General features: G+C 40.0%; 1 protein-coding gene across 2 annotated transcripts in view; it reads right to left on the reverse strand.

Annotated features, from left to right (window-relative positions):
• LOC307120947 (NACHT, LRR and PYD domains-containing protein 12-like) overlaps window positions 1-18,672 on the reverse strand; it is a 68,818-nt gene extending 50,146 nt beyond the window's left edge. The window contains exons 1-2 of one of the 2 annotated variants that reach the window (XM_079808248.1): window positions 18,483-18,672; window positions 17,657-17,784 (exon numbers count right to left, since the gene is read on the reverse strand). In XM_079808248.1, coding sequence (XP_079664374.1) covers window positions 17,657-17,679 — 23 coding nt within the window. In that variant the 5' untranslated portion in view covers window positions 17,680-17,784; window positions 18,483-18,672. Of the gene's footprint in view, window positions 1-17,656; window positions 17,785-18,228 lie in introns of both variants that reach the window. The other variant, XM_079808247.1, reaches the window with a different exon arrangement.
• Between the last annotated feature and the right edge of the window lie 3,566 nt (window positions 18,673-22,238).

A 22,238-nucleotide genomic window follows, 5' to 3' on the forward strand; every position in this document is an offset into this window, starting at 1 on the left:
CAGTGCGTCGAAGCCATATTTGTAAACAAACCTTATGGTAGCGGCTAAGCTAATCGAAGCAGTTGTTTACATTGAAGCCTAAATGCTAAAGCTTTAGCATTAGTTTCAGCTGTCAACCGTATTAACATATGTGTAAATACAGTGCCTGTTTGAGTCACTTTAAAGTGATTTAACCATTTAAACACCTCAACTTTATGTACACCTGTTGGTCTTTCTTACTTTTCTCTTATCGTTCTAATACATTACGTTATACTCTACTTTAAGGGAAAATATTGGTTCACAATAATTAATTACTTTACCTACATTATACTTGAAGAGGAAAGATACTGGTTTGCAATTATTAATTGTTAAGTTTGAATTTAATGAAAGAAAAAATTCAAGATTCTTTCCTCAAAGTCATGTAAAATTATTTTAAAGTTATTCGAACTATTCTGGAATTTACTCATTTTCAGAATTTCTAAATTTCTCATTGTGATCCAATTACTTTAGGTATTCGTCTGGAACTTTAGAAGTTCAAGTGAACCACTAAATTGATATCTATTACCAAAACCTTTTGGACACTTATTCATTATTTTATTGCGTTATACCCTCCTTTATCCTCTCTTCCTATTGTAGCTATTCACTTAGCCACTCTATTTTATTTACTCATTTATCTCTTTATTTAACTTCCCTTTTTGTAACCTAGCTTGGGAGCAACACACCTGAGCCTCAATAGGAGACAGTGCCAGATTCCTACGAGTTTCAAAATAAATCAGAGACAATCCTCATTGACTAAATATTTATTGTGTGTGATTAGTTGACCATCAACTATCAATTTTATACTCGTAGTCAGACAAAGGCTTCAGAGCCATTTGCGGGGCCGGATCTCCTTGCTTTCCTCCCTTCTCGTCACGTCTTCCCTGTTCTGTCCTGCTCTATTCCATCTTATTCTTCATATTTATAGGGAACAAGCCTGGAAGAATCATTGATCATTTCTAAAAGAAATAGAAAGATAATCCTTCCCAGAGAAACAAACCAGTAGGCATTTGATTGGTAATCAAACCCTCCTTTGTTCTCCATACTTTCCCTGCATTTGTAAACGCATTTTAAAATTTTGACATTTACAAGTTTATTTAACAGAGACAAGTGTTGAGCCACCGTCGCCTTCAACGCATCCCTGCATAAGCGGTCCGCCTGTAAGGTGTGTGGCGTCAATCCTGTCAGACTAAGAAAAGAGGTATCAGCATTATTATTGTATTATTTTACTCTGTAACATAAACCAGTGTTTCCCCTACAATGTATTTTCAGCGCCGCTGCAAAATCTTCACATGATCAGTAATATCACGACATTCACTATTATAAACTATACCCGCGTTCTGTCTAGCGCAACTTCCTTTCCTTCACAGCGCGCGCTGTCATTTCTCCTCAAACATGCATTAAACGTCAGATTCAGCACAATCCGTGATTGGTGTCAAATGTTCTCTCCACTATGGCTAAATTGCAGGACGTGTTTGATAAAATTAAAAGCACAATAATCCGCGCAATAGACGCCGTTTCCAAGTTCAAGGCGGGTGTGTGTGTGTGTGTGTGTGTGTGTGTGTGTGTGTGTGTGTGTGTGTGTGTGTGTGTGTGTGTGTGTGTGTGTGTGTGTGTGTGTGTGTGTGTGTGTGTGCGGGCGCACGCTGCGAAACGGACCGACTTGCGCGACTAAACCATCAAATACACAACAAATAGCCTATATCTCAAAATGACCGGCATGGAGAGTATTCACTTAAACACAAATTTATCTTAAATGGCCGTAAATAGTTGGGAGAAATCAATGGGAGAATGATATGATTAGATCTCCATTTTGGTCTTAAAGGGGCAGCATCTAATAAACCTGCTGACGATTAAGCCATTAATGTGAATCAAACAACAAAAGGCAAAGAGAAAATTACTTGCAGCTCTTGTATGTTATGTGTATGTATGTTTTTTAATTCTTTGATTAATAAAAAGTTACAAAGAACATCGTGTAATAATATTTCACAATATTTTAGTTTAAATAAAATTTAATAAATTTTTGATTAAATAAATGCAGGCTTGATAAGCATAAGAGACTTTTAAAACATAAAATAGTATCCAAACTTTACACACACACAACTTTTTTTTTCTTTTTTACATTTGAGCCCCTGCCCCTTAGGAACTTCTGCACATCCCTGGAGGTTAGTGAAGTAATATAGGCTATGTAAGCTAGTCACCTTTTAAACTAATGAAAAGTTTAATTTGGGTTTTAATGTTCAAAATGTCCATTTCTATCCACAAAACTTGCCAGAAGTCATGGTTTAAGATGTTATTTTTAAAAAAAAATATTCCGGAGGTGCATGCCCCCAGACCCCCCGACGCGCGGCTTGGTAACAACCTCCGGCACGTAACAGCACCGCTGCTGGAAAAATGTATAGGGGAAACACTGTAAACAATAATATTGTTTCCGTTTTGAAAACAGATTTTCAGTGATAAGAAGTATTTATTGAAAAAAAAAATATTTCTCCCAGTGAAAGTTATTTTTGTTTCTTTCAATTGAAATAGGTTTTTAACCTTTTCTCTCTTCCTCCCTTACTAAGCTGAGTGACAGTCCTCGCATCACGATTTGGAAACAGCTTTTCATTGATAGAATTATCTTTTTAGAAAAAAAAAAAGAAATTCTCCAAGTGAAAAGAAAATTGTTTCAATCTATTGAGATTTGTTTTAACCCTTTTCTCTCTCTTTCCCTTACCTAGTTGAATGACAAAGCCTTCACATCACTAGCCTACCTGTCTACACTGAGACCAACACTTAGTCGTCACCACACGCCACTATTGGTGTACAATCACTGAAACGACACTTAGCTGTTCCACCACACATAGGCTTATACCCCACACAGATCTGTGTCAGTCTCTTCTCCCAGCGTACCAACATGTCGCAGACGACAAACCCCACTGCTCAAGGGGAAGATGTGGACGCCTGTCTCCGAGGCATTACAGACTGCCTCACACCAAAGACAATTGAACTGTTATTATTTTTAATAATAATCATGATTCTGAGAAAGTTCCTGACACATGATTCAAGCCAGAACAACAACCACATGGAACTAGCCAAGATCACCTGTTCCCTAAGCAACGCCTTCACAGCCCAGCTGAAACTAAGCGACAAGCACATCATCCACCTTCAAGAGGAGCTGAAACGTGCCCAAAACCGCATAGACAAGCTGGAAGTGAAAGTCCAGGACGACTTCAAGCGTCAGACCACTGAGTTCCTGAGAGAGCTGATGCACACTCAACGCTGCACAGACCAGCTCAATGCTAAAGCTCAAGACAAACTCAAAGTGCCCGACGAAGTGGAGCAAGAAACAAAGACACAAGTTGACAAGCTCCAAGAAGCCCTTGCAGTCGCTGAACGCGACAAACAAGAGTTAAAGACTGCACATAAACACCTGTTAAACCAACTCCAGTCTGCTGAACATCAGCTAGAGAAAGCCAACGCTGATATTAAAGACCAGAACTCTAAAATCAATGCTCTGGAAGACCACCTTGAAAGGTACAGCACTGAGATGGACCATCTGATCCGACAGCGAGACAACGCCAACGACGAGCTCTACGCGGTCAGATATGAACTCAATCATGCTGTCAAACAGAGACCAGAGCCAAGAAGGGATAGAACTCCCTCAGCATCACTACTGCTGAGTAGAACACAGTCCCCTTTCCAAGAACTGCCACACAACGGAAGAAGTGAATGGCCACAACCCAAAACGTCACCGGCCTTCACCACACAACTTGTCCCGGCCAACAAAAGAGAGCTCATCCAAGCAGACTCCGAACCTGCACAGAAGATGACCTTTGAAAACCTCGACAAGCTCGCTAAGAACATCACTCAGTTCAACCCAAACTCCACGGAGGGCCGCGACATCCAGGCCTACCTCCGAGATATTGACTTCTACCTAGAGGCAAGACCTCAGGTGACCGACCGAGACAGGTTATACCTCCTCAGAGCCACATCCAGTCACGAGGTAAGAAGCTTTCTAGATCGGCAACCTGTTCACGTAAAGTACAACTACCAGCTACTACGTGAGACGCTGACCCAAGAATTTACAGGCCCAGAGTCTGAACATGGACTGTTAATCGCCTGGGAAACCAAACAAGGTCGACAAGAGACTCCCCAAGCCTACTACAGCCATTTCTGACAAGCCTACTTTAGTGCAAATAACGAACCTGAACTTGAAGAGGATGTGAACTTCAAAACCATCTTCCTGAGAAACATGCACCCTGGAGTGAGTCATCATCTAGGCATCATGGCCTGCCCAGACACGATGACAATCCAACAGCTGCGTGACCTGACACACGAGGCCTACATCAAACAAAAGATGGCCTCAAAGAAAGGTTTGAAAACATCCACAGTGTCAAACTCCGTCAGCCAAGACCCAAGCCTTGCACTGCACGACACCCAGTGGCATGACTACACTACAGTCCATCATAAAGAGCACAGAGAACGTGACTCCCATGACAGCTACCACACCAACCGCTGGGAAAAGCCATGGGACCAGCCTCGCTTCTCTAGAAACCCTAAAGATACCAAAGACCATCATCATCCCACACATTCCACAGCATCTAACGTGGGTAAGCGACGACAAAACCCATCTCGGCACCACTCAGTCAAGCACAGCACTGAGTACGCCCAAGAACAAGAGAATTCCTCAAATGCAATGAAGAGGACAGGAAATGGGATGAGTCAGATTCTGATTGACACGCCTTCCAGAAAAGGGGGAACCAAAACAGACTAGAACAGATCTGACCATACATCCACTACTTTACATACACTACATAACTTACATACTCGCTAACATACAGAAGTTAACCACATCTGCCAGGGAAAACATTCAACAAACATGTTCTTCTCACAGGTAGAAACTAGCTTCAGAAACTAGCTTAGCATGGACCCGGCTACACTCATCATAGGAAACATTGCACAATCTACCCAACAAGTAGAACACCTCTCATTAAGTTAGGGTACACGACACCTGAGCTGCACGAGTAGTTGTAGGCAAGACCTAGAGACACTCAACTGTTTTGTTTTGTTTCACCTCTTCCTTCCCTCTCCTTCTTCTTTTATTAGGTAAAATGCCTGTCTACCCCATAAGGGTCAAGGTCACGATATAGGGATTGATGCACCATGCCTAATATCGGCAGGCCACCTTCGAACGAATGTGAGCTAGAGAGCTCCATGATTAAGGGGTCACCTCATTTGTACCACAAATGAGGTCACCACGTCATGAAGAAAGGTACAACGGTCTCAACCTTGTACGATTTAGAAGAGAAGAAAACAAACAAAACAAAAGTTAATCACAGAATTTGGTCAAAGAGTCACCGTACCGAACCAAATTAGAATAACAATACCAAAGTTAAACTACATTACGTCGACACGATAAACCTAGGAAAGTTAAAATGTAAACTTCAAGTTAACCTTAAGTTTAAAGTTTAAAACCGTTAGTACTCGAATAATCTAAGGCCCTGCACCAGTACAGTGGCCAATCATGGAGGTGTTGTCTTGTTGTTTGTTGTGTATTGTGTCTGCTTCTTCTCCCTGTGTTTCTACAGCTTTCGCCAATGTCTTCATCCCAACACATTGCCTAACGAAGGGGGGATATGTAGCGAATGTAGCAATTATGGGCACAGACATATAGATGAAGGAATCTCCAAATGATTCGATCAAATGAACATCCCCTTCACAAAGCCCAATTCAGCTCCAGACCCCAGGAAATCGACCATCGATCACGAGAGAGATGGAGGCTCGATTCTGCCCGGAGCTACCAGTTGTAGAAAATAATTAACCGACTTCCTATGGACTAAGTGACCAAAACTTAGTTAAAGAGGACAAAGGACTCGTTGTGATCACAAGACTAAGAAACAAACCAGATCTGTCTTTTCAATGACCAGTAAATTAACTCCACGTGACACAGCTAAAACTCCAAACGACACAGCTAATAGCCTCAAATAGCCTTCGACATAGCTTGTTAGTGTGTTTACAACTGAATACACGTGACTATTATGCATGTATATCACTCCCAATTCATGCAATTATGTAACTATTGAATGAGTGAATGAAAAGGCACTGTGTTTGATACCTGTGTGTTCGTATGGGTATATTCCAACAGATGAGCTGAATTAAATCTTTATAGAATTGATCATGTCCTTATAGTAAGAAATTAGGTCTAAATGTACTCCCTGCTTAAGAGCAGGAAACTAAATTACTATAGATGACCCAATTTTATGGGAGGGGTGGAGACACAGTCACCCCTGAAGCCTAATTGGCCAGAACCCATCCAGGGGATGGGCAAATATTTGAGTTTAATCTCAGAACACGAACAAAGTATCCAGTTCAAGTGTTCAAGTTCGGTTCCAGTTCACGTCACAGCTAGTTCGCGGCCTGTTCAGAGCCAGCAGTTCGAGCCGGTTCAAGGCCTGTTCGTTTAGAGATGAGTTAAGTCCTAGCAGTTTGACCAGAGTTGAGTTCTGAACGGAGAGCTCCCAGGAGACGATCTGACGATCGTGGCAGACCAAGATCAGAGAAAATGGGTTACACAACGATTTCATTCAGGCCGTCTGCTTTTCTCTCACTTTCCTTTCTTTTACTTAAAGTTTATTTTCTTTCCGTTAAGTCTCGGGTTCTGTTAAGTTTTGCCGCAAAGTTGCTCAACGAGTCACTCACAGTGCGCTTCAACTTCAAACAACGCCCACAAGACTTCCATCCAGCCAACACGCCACGTGATTGGCTTCCCAAGACGTCGATCAAAGACACGACCAGACCGTCAGCGAATCAAAGACCCGGGAAAACCCCTGTCCAGCCAGGAAAAGGGAATCCCCCTTGTCAGACAACACACGAGACACAAACGCAAGTAATGCCTCTAGATTCCCAGCTGAACTGGTAAGTTACCTATAATTTTTTACCTCAAATACAACAACATGTCCAACAGCCCTGAAAGCACAGCACTTCCGCAAATGCCAGAAGTGCTCTCGCGCTCGTATACGTCACTCATTGTTTACTGTATACGAGCGTAAGAGCACTTCTGGCGTTTGCGTAAACTACGCCAGATCGTGTAGAGACCTCACACACAGGAAGTGATGTCTCTACACTAGATCGTGTACATTGACCTTCTTTCCCGGAAGTGCTGCGCTTTCAGGGCTGTTGGACATGGTGTTGTATTTGAGGTAAAAAATTATATAAATACTGATCGGTTTATCGCACAAACCGATCGTTTCGTGTCTTAAGACATTAATGTGTCGTCACGAGCCGCATGGATTAATTTGAAGTTGTCTGTGCATGTTTTTTTTACCCTAATAGATTTAGTCACCATTGACAAGCATTATATGAGTGACACACAGCAACGGTTGAAGTTAAAAATCTCCATTTGTGTTCTACTGAAGAAACAAAGACACCTACACCTTGGATGGCCTGGGGGTAAGCAGATAAATGTCAAATTTTCATTTTTGGGTGAACTATCCCTTTAATGTCTTGAACTGCCGATCTAAGTTACCTGGCTGTTAAATAGGGTTTCATTATTGTTCGGATATTAATATCCGCTGCAGAGTTTATATTTACGGCCCGTTCAAATGAACGCTGGAAGAGTCATTTGCTCGGCTGTAAAATAGGCTCTCTCAAAATTCCCTATGAATTCATTAATTCATTCATTTGAGCTAAATAGACCTGTTTCCCTTTAACAGAGTCCCCTCTAAGTTCTTACATATCGGTGGACGAATAAGTTAAGGTGTAAACATTCATTCTGAATTATTTATAAATTATAATGTAAGTCATATATAATTTAAATCAATTCCCCGTTGAGTTATTATTTGATCTGACTCATAGTCCCTACAATGAAATATAGGCTAAATTATAATTCTACTTACTGCTTGTGGGAATATAGTTGAAATGGCCCCCTTCTTCAGTATCAAATGCTGAGCGAAGCCTGTTTGATATTGTCCCAGGTTAGAAAAACTGTCCGTGGTGAAATGGGCCAAGCAAACAAACAACTTTCAATTAAACTGTTGCGTTATCGATAAACATCAACCATGCCTGTTGACAGTTTTGTTCTGTGGGAAGGGTATGAAAAGTCCTCACATCCCCTGCACAGCCTGGAACATAACATTTATTTCCATGATCTGCCATTTTCACTATTCTCGCTTGACGCTTGTTTCTTCACAATACCTGCAGAAATTCAGATGATTCGGCTGTGCAGTTTCGCCTGGCCTTGAACATGCAAATGTTGGGGGCATAAATATTAATGATCCGACTGTTGCATAATGATGTTAGTGTTATGTTGAGATTCACCTTTTTTTCTGTGGTGTTTTTCACACACGAGATTTACATTTGAAGGAGGAAGCAATGGTGTTTTGAGATTTCCATGTACTGAACTTGTTATTCAACTATGCCAAGGTTAATTCAATTTTTCAATCTAGGGCACCTTTAAAGGGATCCCATGGTGTTAAGACTTGTATGGCTTAATATAACATAAATGATGTCTCTAACTGAAATATGTAGTAGAGAACCCATGAAAGATCCATTAAAAAAAATCCATTATATATTTGGACAATGGGCGGCACCATTTTGTTTGCGTTCTAGGTTGATGACGTAGAATGGTTGCACTTGGCAATCAACTGGCGCTACCCGTAGCTATTTTTACCACAACACAACTCGAAAAATGTCGAAGAGAATGTCATCAGTCTTCACGACAGGGGCTGAATCTGAAATCTCCCCCTAAACCCTAATTCACTATTCCCTACGTTAGTCCACTAATACAGTTCACTTGATGAGTGAATGAAAACGAGTGAGTAAATTCAGACAGCTGTTGTGTGTACATCGGCTGTACACTCATTATTGCGGTGCAATGTGAGATTGAGTGAATGAGTGCACTCAATAACCACTATGGTTTCGGACACCACTATAAATGGCTGTCCCCTCAAATAATGCCCTATTTGAGGGTATAGGAGGCGATTTCGGACTCAGCCAGGGAGAGTGCTGGCCTGGTAGGGCTGCTTGCTAAAATTCGCAAATCCCGGGGTAAAATATCACATAATTGTTGTCGCTTCAACCCGCGGACATGAAAAACAGCCCGCGGCAACAGTGTTTGAAGTAGCCAGACTTGGCAACACTGGGGTGCGCGCATGTGGGCAGATCCTATAGCAAAAGCGGCGGTAGCCATGGTAGCGAGAGAGAGTGACAGTCGCCCAAGCCAATCACTTGTTTCGGCCCGAACGAAAATAATGAGCGGTGTTTATTGCAGATGAAAAAGTCTAGAGTCACTCGATTTTTATACTCTCTTTTTCAGAGTACTTAAATTTTAATTATGTATTGACATATAAAGAAAGTTTAAACAAATTTGGACAAAAGTGTTTTAGATCATTCTTACCTACCCTACCTTTAAGTGGAAAGGAAGCTTTTTTCCCCTCATGTGCAACCTATATAGAAAGCGCAGAGTCATTAGTTGGGTTAGAAAAATAACAAAATTATAGTTTTTTTTAAGTAGAAAATAATATTTATGTAAAGAGAAATATATTAAAATAAAAAGTGCTTAAAAGTACACAACTCTTCTTAAGTGGAAGGAAGGAAGCTACTTTTTTTTTCCTCACGTGGAATATATGGAATATAGAAAGCACGGATGCATTAGTTGGGTAGTAAAATAACGAAATTATAGTTTTTTTTAAGTAGAAAATAACATTTATATAAAGAGATATAGTAAAATAAAAAATGCTTAAAAGTGCACGACTCTTCTTAAGTGGAAGGAAGGAAGCTACTTTTTTTTTTCTCACGTGGAATATATGGAATATAGAAAGCGCGGATGCATTAGTTGGGTAGTAAAATAACGAAATTATAGTTTTTTTTAAGTAGAAAATAACATTTATATAAAGAGATATAGTAAAATAAAAAAAGGCTTAAAAGTGCACAACTCTTCTTAAGTGGAAGAAAGCTTTTTTCCTTTACGTGCAAACAATATAGAAATGAAACGCGGAATAAACTTTGTCGCCCTTCTGGCTGTTGTTGTAAATGGTGATATTTTTGCAAATGTTTCTTAAAAAAAATCAAATATCTGTCCACTGGAACGCTATCACTTTTCATTTAAAACGGTTTATTTAAAGGTGAACTATGTAGGATTTTTGCAGTAAAACATCCAGAAACCACTAGGCCAGTGTTATATATTTTGTTCAGTTGAGTACTTAGAATATCCCAAATGTTTTCAACTATTTGTAAATCGTGAGAAAATTGCTATTTTAACCAAGGAGCTGGGACGTGTGAGCTATGCGTGTGAGGGAGTCGACTGTCGATTGCGTCATATCTGCGTCACCCTCGGTCTCCGGTTTTATTCAGTGAAACACTTTACTCTCACGAACGTCATAACTTCCTTTTCAACACACTCAGATATATCTAATACGATAAACAGAGCTGCGTTACCTCATACTCAGCACTGGAGAAGAGGAAGTGCCGCCGGCAACCGTGTCATAATAAAAGTCCCGCCAGCGACTATGCCATAATAACAGTCCCGCTCTTCAATCGCCCCTGCGGCCTTGCTTGGCTCCACAACACTGTCCTGCTCTGCTTCAGACTACAGTAATGTTAAAGGGGTGGTAAAACACATTCTTTTGAAGGCTTGACTGTGTTGGTGGGGTGCACTGTAACATGTGTTCATGCTTCGTTTTAAAAAAATTTGCCTTATTTTTCATATATTTGACCTTTATTCTACACTGCTCTGTCCCTCCTTGTAAAACGGTCGGATGCTTTCCGGGTTGTATGAAGCCAGTCCCTCAAAAATACGCAGTGGGCTCTGATTGGTTAGCTGGCCTAGTGTGTTCTGATTCGCTAACCGCAGTGCACGGTTGTCGGAAACGTCACGCCCCTTACCTGGAGGCTGTGCTTTGGTCGGCGTCAATAAAACCATATGAGAACATTTGAGTGAAGATGATCGAGCAGAACCTGTTCAGTCCTCAAGTGTAAAGACTGCGGATCTATAATGATCGCTACTGAATGGCACTGTTACTTTTGTATTTTTAGAACGATTATAGCCAAATATCTGTCGCAAGAACTATTAACCCAAAACGAACACTAAGCACTGGCTTTACTAGTAAGTTAGCCAAATCACACACAGAACCATGTTTAGCATGCCTGAAGATAAACAATACATAAAAGCTCTAATCAAAAAATCATTTATACTAATGTCAGGTTCGCTGTTGAGATTTTAACGTTAGTGTTTGTAATGTTAGGTGTTCGTCGGATAACGTTAAGTATGAATGAGCATTTAACAGACTGGTTTGCAGAACAGCGTTCTGTAAGGTGGAAAATAATCAAAGATATTTGAAATGGAACAAAATCCTCTGCTTTGCTGTTAACTGCCATCGTCGTGATCAAGATATTGAAATTGACTCAACCCCTTCCCCCTTAACGCCATCAGAAGGGCCAGGTTGAGTTAGAAAGACAAAAGAATGATTGGCCGGCTGGCCAACAGGTTTTCGCACCTTTGATACAATGGGGGAAGTTTTGTCTGATTGGTTATTTTCAAATGTCTCACGGGTTGGTCTGATTGGTCAGTTTTACAAGAGTCAGATTTGAATTTGGTGACATCAGGAAAGAGGATAAAAGAGAATTTCATCTGTAGCTCGCTCTCTTTGGTTTCTCTGGCTTTCTCTGGAGAGAGCTGTTCTTTAGCTCTCTCCCTTTCTCTCTCTCTCTCTCTCTCTCTCTCTCTCTCACAGGTAACATTCTAGGCAGAGGCCTACAGAGCATAATTAATGGTTTATGTTTTACATTTATTTGAAACGATTTTAAGTGTAACCATAACCAGAATTTGTGTTTCCTTTTAGAAGAGATTTATGTCTATGATGTAATTGACATTTTACATTTACTTGATTGTTAATAAATTGTTACATTTTGATCCTTTCTGAATTAATCTGTAATTATTAACTATCTCCAATGTGGAACGTTATAATTGTAACAAAGGGTTAAAACGGAACGATCAAATGTATGATTAACTACCAAATATAGATGACCAAACAACCGGTTGGGATTCTCTTCTAAATGCGACCACTATGATAAATGGAGTCAGATAAAGAATATTATAATCAAATCCATTCTTCCAGCTGAGACACTGAACGTGTGCGGCCTTCACCGTGGTTCGCTGCCGATCCTTGGAGCGAATTCATGCGGTCTTACAGTTGTCATCTGTTTACTTCCTTGCTACAACCTATTACAGGAAAACACATCGATGAAATAAATCAGACTTACAGGTTGTGGCCCGTAAACAGCTTCTGTTTGTAAATCCAGCTTTCAGGACAAGCCGTTGTGCATATCCTGTATTGAACTCGCGAAGTTTGTGGAAGTTTGTGTTGTCCTCCGTGAAATGTGCAGCGCGCGCGTCGTGCATCCACGCACCGGCAGTGTTTTTTTTCACGCAGCTGACGTTGTGCAAATCTGGCATTGAACTCGCGAAGTTTGTGGAAGTTTGTGTTGTCCTCCGTGAAATGTGCAGCGCGCGCGTCGTGCATCCACGCACTGGCAGTGTTTTTTTCACGCAGCTGACGTTGTGCAAATATTGCATTGAACTTGCGAAGTTTGTGGAAGTTTGTGTTGTCCTCCGTGAAATGTGCAGCGCGCGCGTCGTGCATCCACGCACCGGCAGTGTTTTTTTCACGCAGCTGACGTTGTGCAAATCTGGCATTGAACTCGCGAAGTTTGTGGAAGTTTGTGTTGTCCTCCGTGAAATGTGCAGCGCGCGCGTCGTGCATCCACGCACCGGCAGTGTTTTTTTCACGCAGCTGACGTTGTGCAAATCCGGCATTGAAATCGCGAAGACGGTGGATGTTTTCCTCTGTTAGATGTGCTGCAGAGAGCCCTGCGCGCCTGATTCCCCGCTGACTCAAACACACGTGCATATAACATGCTGTGTGTTAAACGCTCTGCAACGCACCCCCGACCCAAGGAAGGCTGAACAGAGCAAGTACCCCAGACCTGCAATCCGGATGGAAATAACAGCGTTTCCTCGGCATCGCGGCAACAACACTCCAGTCTAACTAACTTATACCACAACAGCGCCGCGATACAAAATGGCCTCACCCTCCCTTATTTAATATTCTCGGAGGAGGGGTTTATGTAAATATTGAGCCTGTTGATGTCACCAACCCTGGAGGAATGTGTGAAGTCGCCTACTGGCCGTTTGCTGTAGTTCTTAGAAACTGATTTCTTTAAAAGCAAATATCTCCCTTTGCTTTAAACTTTGAACGTTGTAACTTTGCAGATGTTGTTTATGCTCAAGCAGCAACATTACACGCTAGCTAAAGTTAGAATAGTGAAATCGTGGTTTACCACCCCTTTAATAATCGCATCCATGAACATGATTTCTGCCCGAGTCCTATCCTGACTGTTTTCCACCGGCTGTGAGGTGAAGACCACATGTCCCGAGATTCTGCGCTCAAACGTGGCGTCATCAAACTACGCCTTTGTTTTGAACAGGTGACCTCTAGTGGACGGAAAAGTTACATAGTGTAGCTTTAAAACAATTATTTTTCAAACAGATGGAATTACAAATACAAGCCTGCCCCTAACAAAAACCTGCTTCAAATAAAAGCCTGTTACCTTCTGCAGTTCAGGTAAATAAAGGCCCCGGTTTTTATTTGAGGAATTACGGTATATAAAGATTTACACTGGCAGCTCAGAGCTGTACAGCAGCATTTAAGTATGAAATTGAATGAATATATGTGAAAATAAAACCCTACATAGACTTCACTATAAAATATATATTGATTCTTAATAAATTACTGTATTACAGTTTTTTTAGTCAAGAGCAGTGAGTGATTTTCTCTTTGTCTTTTGTTGTTGTATTAACATTAAAGGGATAGATCACTCAAAAATGAAAATTCTGTCATCGATTACTCACGCTCAAGTTGTTTTACACCAGAAACACCTGTTGGACATAAAATATATTTTGAAGAATGTTGGAAACCAAACAGTTGCTGGTCCCCATTGTAGGAAATAATATGGAAGTCAATGGCTTCCATCAACTGTCTGGTATTCAGCTGTCTTCAACAGGAGAAATTAATACAGGTTTGGAACAATATTAGAGTGAATAAATAATGACATAATTTTAGAGGTGAACTGTCCCTTTAAGGACAGCATGTTCACTAGGCTACGCTGCTGTCAATTTAAGACCTGCATGCATCTAATATACGGACACGCCAATTTTACTTTCACTTTAGACATAACCGACTGTGTTTATGTTAACCTTGTTTGTGACCGTATTAGCGCAGTAAGACTACTTAGTCCATAATCACGTGTTTGACAGGCTTTTAGTGCGCGCGCTCGGAAAAGTGCATGTTAAAACCGTGCATATGCACGCGAATGAAATGTTTAAACGGCAAGGCTTTAAAACGCATGCAAATAATTAACTTCCATGATTGTGAATAACTATAGTGTTCCGTGAGTATAACTCTACCACTAACGTGTGATGTGAATGTAGCCTATTATTTTTCTACACATTCTATCATTTGCCTTCATCCCAATATACTGAACAACTTTATCATACGCGAGTATGATAAAGTTGTTCAGTATATTGGGATGAAGGCAAATGATAGAATGTGTAGAAAAATAATTAATTAAATGGAAAACAGAGAAAAACGCAATTCACAAGCGCGTATTGAACCGAGAATACTGTACAGAACGGTTCAATATTATATTGAGAATTGCGGCATCCCTAATATATAATATATATATACACACACACTGGCCCTGATAATCATCACAAATACGTATCGCTTGCTCCATTTCTGCAAATAAGTGTTAATGAATGAATGACTCTCTACACCAGGGGTACTCAAGTTCAGAGGCCAAGGGGGCCAAATTTATACCACATAAAATGTGAAGCGCCACAAATTTGCATCGTAAGACATTATTTACAGTTTTTACTTTAGAAACGCAGTTTATCTTGCTAGGCAAGTCTTGCTAGTCTTTGACCTATTTAAATCAATACTGAACATGAAAATAAAATAAATAAATCTGGAATAAACTAGTAACAATTTCTTGCAATATTAATGAAAAAAAAAAAGAGTCCATACTCAGACTATTAAAAACTGCTGAAAAGTAGTCCTTCCTTTGAATATAAGTTGTTATTTACACTGAAGAGCAATATAACAGCTTGTTTTATTAAGTTGGGAGCTATAAATATCATTAAAGTGTGATATTTAGCTAAATTATGCAAGTGAAAGTGAACACTGCGTATCACGCACACAAAAGTTACAGACTGACAGCTTTACAGATTGCCCTCTCCTATCACGGTCTTTGATCTTGAAATGAGCTGACAACTGAAAACGAAAGTGAACGTGTTATTTTTAATACTTGACCTGCCCGACCTGCGTCCGCAGTATACAAAAATATACGTCAAATTGTCTAATATTCACGTAACATTAGAAGATAAAAAAAATGCCTTCATCTTTGACATGATGCGGGCCACAAAATTAATACAGACGGGCCGGATGCAGCCCACAGGCCGCCTGTTGAGTACCTCTGCTCTACACGTTGCTCTGGGCTGCATTTCCCGAAACCTTCTTAACACTACGTCGTTCTTAAGTTATACCTTAAGGTGTACCTTAACGTTAATACGTGTTTCCCGAAACTATCTTAGTTAAGAATACCTTCTGTAAGTATTACTTTCGTAAGGTTGGTCTGGACCACTCTTAGCCATACCTTATCACCATTGACAGTTAATTCCACTAGTGGCCACCACTGTGCAAAAAGCGTCTTTACATGTCAGTCTATACGAATATAATTCTGAAGTTGTAATATACACCTAATGTTCAATCAGGCTAATTTTTTTTAATGAAAGGATTACAATTGTCATTACACTAATGTTTGTTAGATTTTTAATTATATTATCCAAAGGTACATCAGCTGGCAAACCATTAGACAGGAAAAGCTTAGGAGCCTATTTAAAGGGAATGATTGTGGAGGGGAGTTTGGTCAAACTATGGCAGCGAGACAGCGAATAGTTGTGCTAAATCAAAGACGGCGCCGTCCGCAGAGCCATTTAGTGTATATGCACTATTTCATACGTGAAAACTTTAGTCCCCTGGCTACCATGTCAGAAGCCGCTATTCAAAATAAATTTCGCCTGCCACGACAGCAAATTGAGCAGCTTTTAGATCTTGTTGGTCCAACTTTGTCGAGACAAACTGGACGGAGCTACCCTCTCAGCCCTGAAATCCAGCTGCTGGCGGCTCTCCGTTTTTATGCCGTGGGGAGTTTTCTGGAGGTGGTTGGGGATGGATATGGGCTGAGTAACACCTCGGGGTGGCGGTGCGTTCATTCAGTAACAGAAATTAGTTATTTACACAATAATGTAATGCAGCTGCTGGGCAATCATCCCTGATTGTGGAGTAAATTAACACACTATGGAAAATATATTGTAATAATATAAATGACTCTTTCAAATGCCAGTGAAGGCATACTGCCAGTTAGTATAGCGGGTTGACGCATGATGCGGTTGAGCATGAAATTGCTGGTTCGCGTACTCATGTCAGAATTATATAAAATTTAGTTTGCAAGTTCAACTATTTCTGAAGTGCTTCTTTTATAAAAAAATAAAATATAAAAAATTCGCATAAAGCAGTGAAACAACCCCTGCATAGAGTAAATAATCGATTCTTGAGCTATCGATATAAGCCACTTCAGCACCGCCGCCACGGACAGCACCTGCTAACGTCGCACTTAAGAAGGTTTACCTTAAGTAACCTCCTAAGGTATAGTTCGAGGAACACACCTAGAAATGGTATACCTTTAGTTAAGTTATACCTTTAGAGCAGGGGTGTCCAATCCTGCTCCTGGAGGGCCACTGTCCTGCAGAGTTTAGCTCCAACCCCAATTAAACACACCTGAACCAGCTAATCAAGGTCTTATTAGGCATACTAGAAACTTCCAGCAGGTGTGTTGAGGCAAGGTGGAGCTAAACTCTGCAGGACAGTGGCCCTCCAGGACTGACTTTGGACACCCCTGCTTTAGAGTCTTCGTAGCGCGCTAAGAGACAACGTTATCGGGAAATGCAGCCCTGGTCTTTGTCAACAGCCGCTTGCACCACCTGCTGGTGAGGTCGACTAACAGCAGATGGAGATTATGCTCAGTAATCTATTGATATTCCTGCAGTTCCCAGATGTGAACTGTTGAATTTTCTGTCGAATTTGACCCACTGAATTTGTGAAAGCGAATTTGTAAAGCGAAATAAAACGTACCGAAAATTGCCAGTCGAATATTATAGGTTGTATTTTTAAACTTTTTGGATTTTGGAAGTGAAATCTGAAAGGTGAATATGGATTATTGAATTTTTAATAAGGAAAATGTGTGTGAAATGTTTAGAATTGAAATATTCACATCTTAACTATACAATCATGTTGAATTTCAGCCCATAAAAATGCAAGCCCTAAAAATACAATGCATTAAAATGCAAGCATGGTAAATGCATATTTTTTTCCAAGTAGTGCAATTCAACAAGCTTTTTTTTTTTTAAAAACATTTGCCATTATTTTACTTCCATATGCAAAGCACTTGCAAATATAAAACAATGCTTAAAGTTTTGTTCTTCACAGCAAAAACCTGAAACTTAAATTTGTTTAAAATGCTTCTCTGAAAACAGACGCAGTCTTACCTCTGTTTCTTTGAAAGACTCATCTTGGAGAGAGAGAGAGTCCTTTACTTGCTCCTGACATACTGCAGCTAAACTGCCATTGAACACAGATCAGCACTGGTTTGTGAAAACCAGTCGTTTAGTTTGACCTGGAGATGACAATATGAGTTAGTGAGATAAATAGCATGGCAGTTATTCAAGAAAATAAGTTGAGTTAGCAACAACAACAAAAACACTAACATAAGTGAGTTACAAAAAAATATATTGCCATGTATAATAATTAAATGGTCTCAATCCTTTCAAATCAGTTTAAGGAGATTAACAGACTCATGGCACTAGATATAAATTAATTACTGAAAACAAAGACATTTACACTGTGTTAAAAACAACTGAGTGGATTGAATCATTTAAATACAACTTCAAGTTCCCTGGTGGTTTAGGCCTATTATTTTCAAATGCTCCTTAAATAAATGATTGAGTAAAAGTAACCTGAATTATAATTGACATACTGTAACTAATAGTCATAATAGCTATATATGAACTGAAATATTCAATTTAATAACAAATGAAGTAAATGTCTGGTTAAAGCATACTTTCGATTTCGCATCACAAAAACAACAGCCTAAAATGGAAGAGTGAATGAGGAAACCCTTCAGAAACGTTCGTTTTTAATTACGCTTTCTCAATAAACTTCATGTTTTAACATCCGTGGCCTTCAAAAGACTGCAATTTCTGGTAGATTCTTCGACTTTTCGGAGCGGTTCGGAGTCGCAGCATATAGATATTATCCTCAGGTGTTTCTGATCAACTGGGGATCATGGGACATGCGCGTGCACGCAAATTTTACCTGAAGGCTTTCCAGCAGTTGTGTCGACAGATTCGTCGAATCCTGTTTTCTACCGAACACAAATAAAAAAAATATTTTTGGATAATGTTGTTTCCTGGGTCTCTGTTCCCATGTGTTTCATGCGGTTTCATTTAGGTTTTAACGTCGCGCTAGTGATGTCCGGTTCGTGAACAAATCGTTCTTTTGAACCGGTTCTTTTTAGTGAACCGGTCAAATCAGTTCACCAAATCGTACTGAATCGAGTCAGCGCTGATCCACAAGTTACAAGTTAGGGGAGAGTGGGGTAAAGTGAGACATTTTTTACATTTGCTCCCCTCTAAGCGAGCTAAAAATGATATATCAGTAAAATTGACACATTTCCCATTCATTCAGGATGTTTCCTAGCAATGGAAATTATCTGAATGTGTTCAGGACGAAGGTCAGTGAAAATATGATTGTTTTTAAAAAAGTTGTCTTGTGTCTCACTTTACCCCAGCTTAGGGGTAAACTGAGACAGACCAGAGAAATCAAGGGGGTAAAGTGAACCACTTACTTTTTCCACTCTGAAACTACCATAACAACACAGTGTAACAGTCAGAAACCTGACAGCTAGCTTGACAACCACACATTCCAGAACTAATGTCGGACTAGTAACAGAATCATGGAAATTGGTTAATTAAGAACTTTTTTTTTCTAAACACTTGAAAGTAGCTCTGAACAAAATCAAATACAATTGCGAGCAGCCATTAACGGGGCCAAGCGCAAAGAAGACGACAAGACATGCCAACATGGCTGGGAGGGTGAGACCAACTGCAACAATGAGCAATTAAAGGCATTTTAAGATGATTTTAGGCAATAATGGCTGGGAGGGTTAGACCAACTGCAACAATGAGCAATTAAAGGCATTTTAAGATTATTTTAGGCAAAATGGCTGAAAAATCATATATACAGTCACAATATGATTTAATGGTTTATCACTTTTGACCAATAGGTGGGGCAGTAACGAAATTAATGTGGTGTGGTCAGAGTGAGATGACAATGACAAAGGCAAAGTTTGGTGTCATTATGTCAAAGCATTGCAGAGATACAGCCTCAAGAGTAATTTTGGCATCATGGCTCAACTTTGTCGCTGCAGTATATGAAAACGGTTTTGTCTGTTGACACGAAATTGATAACTTTTTGCTATAATAGTCTGAAGATGTTACAATTCGATTTAACTGAAAATCAGACAAATGGTCTAGGAGGAGTTTGAAAAAGTAGGTTTCTAAAGGAAATCAAAATGGCGAACAGAATGTTTGACTTTGCCTTGAAACTTTTTGCCTTGAAACTTTTTGAGTACTTTCAAGACTTGGTGACGAAGACACACACCAAGTTTTGTAATGATACGCCAATGCGTTTGTAAAATATAGCACTTTCTGACAAAATTCAAAATGGCCGACGCCCAAAATGGTTGATATGGGAAAATTGGGTATGGTATGGCTCGGCGTGATCCCCCGACTCTAAAGAGACCAGTTTTGTGATATTTAACTAAAGCGTTCTTAAGTTATAATCAAAAATATCAAAGTTTTGTATCTCTGGACCACTAGGTGGCATTGTGCCGAAACGCTGCAGGCAGCCTCAGGTCATGGTTGGCATAACACACACCAAGTTTGGTTAGAATATGCTAAAGCGTTGCGGAGATAGAGCCTGACTTTCATTTTTGTGGGCACTTTGTCGATTTAATTTGAGCGTTATTCAATAAAAGTTTGACTAATCATCTCGAGTCTAATACGGTTTTGTCAGCAGAGTCTGAAGATGATCTGGTTCAATTTTCGTGCAAATTGGAGCAAAGGCCTAGGAGGAGTTCGTAAAAGTAGGTTTTTCGGTTAATTAAAAATGGCGGGAAAATTATTATGACGGAAAATTACGTAAATGTAGGGTGCAATCGAATTGGCTTGAGCCAAGGAATCAGAGGGAAAAAGAATTTTGTTTCTAGCCCTTATGGTTCAAAAGTTATTGGCACAAATATGAGTCAAACTTTGGACAGGTGATGGCGCTAGAGGGATTGTTTTAGAGATTCCAAAATTGGTGTGGTTAATGCTGGGACTGTCCTCTATCTGTGTACCAAATTTCACAACTTTCCCGCAAGCGGTTCTATGGGTCCTTCGGTGCTTGGCCCCTAATAATATAATTCAAAATGTTTTAATTAACATTAAAATGATGATTAGAACACAGTCTGGGGGTCAGAACACAGGACCTTTAGAGCCAGCTAGTGTCTGGGGGTCAGAGCAAAGGACCTTTAGAGCCAGCTAGGGTCTGGGGGTCAGAGCAAAGGACTCAGAACACAGGACTAGACCCACCTAGATTAGAACATCAGCCTACTGTCATACTCTACAACTAGGCCTACTCTACATTCCTGAAGGTTACAGGGAAAGATGAGGAGTTGCTCTCTACGTGTGGCTCCTCCAGGCCTTTTAGGTTGAGGCAGCTTCTTCACCACATCACTTTTAGGAACCCAGGTTGTCTTCCTGGTGTATTGCCTTGGCATGATGGCTTTTCTACAATGTTTATGACATTAAAAATAAAAAATGTATGTAATATTACATTAAAATATGTTTAAGACTAAACTTAACTTGTGCCTCATGTCTCACTTTACCTCACAGGTACATTTTTAGAAAAAAACATCTCTCTTAGCAATTCAGGATAATCTTCAACTAGCATCATCACATGGTTTTATATGTTGGTAGTTCATCAACATGTATGATATAAGTTTTTCTACCTGAATCAATTTGCTTTGGCATAACAGTTGATTAAGTTGACAGCAAGAAATTTGACTTTTACATGCAAAAAAAATATTTTTGTGGAAAAAAAAACATGCTTGCCACAGCACCATGAGGTCCTCTCCTTCATGGCCAAGGGGAAATTGGAGGGGCTTGAAAACATAATGGTCATATGACCACAAATGTGTTCTGTTGACCAGATACAGCAGGTGTCTCACATTACCCGATGTCTCACATTACCCCGCTCTCTTTCTGACATGAGTGGATAGTCCCTCCGACTAGAAATAAACCAATATCCTTAAATATATGTTACTCTAGTAACCCCAACAGTTCCCTTAACTGAGACATGTTGTGCTGAAAGAACTGATGAGAACTCACGAGCAGCTGAGCATGCGTGTGTAGGCTACTACCTAACGTACAGCGGTTCTCGAGTTAACAGTTCTCAAATTCGAACTGAGAACTGTATGAAGGTAAATTGATGCCATAAAGAATCGCATGCGCAGGGTAAGATTTGTGAAAGTGTACATAAGATTGCAAGCGTAAATTAAATTTGCATGCGCAAGAGAAGTTTTGTAAAAGTGTAAATTGCCTTTCAAGTGTAAGAAAAAAATATTTGCAGCATTTTACTGTTATTCATAAGTGTAATTCATGTATTGTGAAACTGCAGCTTTAACACAAAATAAATATGATCTGTATTCTTCTGACTTCCCTTTTTCCGTGCTTAGACTTTTGACATGTTTCTTTCGCCAAGATACAGCCAAAATCATTGCACGCATGAGAACATAGATGTGCAAGCAAAAACATCAGAGTCAGGAACTGCAAAACAGATTGACTGTGTAAAACAAACCTTTTTGTAAAAAAAAATTAAACTGTTGCAAATGTCTAAATGACTTGTTGTGTAGGTAGGGCAAAAAAGTTCCCGAAAGAAACCGATTTGAACAGTTCTGTCTTTCTTTTAGCTGTGCTTACAGTTTTGGCACGATTCTCTCATTCGCTGAGTTTTGCAAGCGCGAGGAGG

Source organism: Gobio gobio (assembly GCF_949357685.1).
Source record: "Gobio gobio genome assembly, chromosome: 24".
Classification (NCBI taxonomy): domain Eukaryota; kingdom Metazoa; phylum Chordata; class Actinopteri; order Cypriniformes; family Gobionidae; genus Gobio; species Gobio gobio.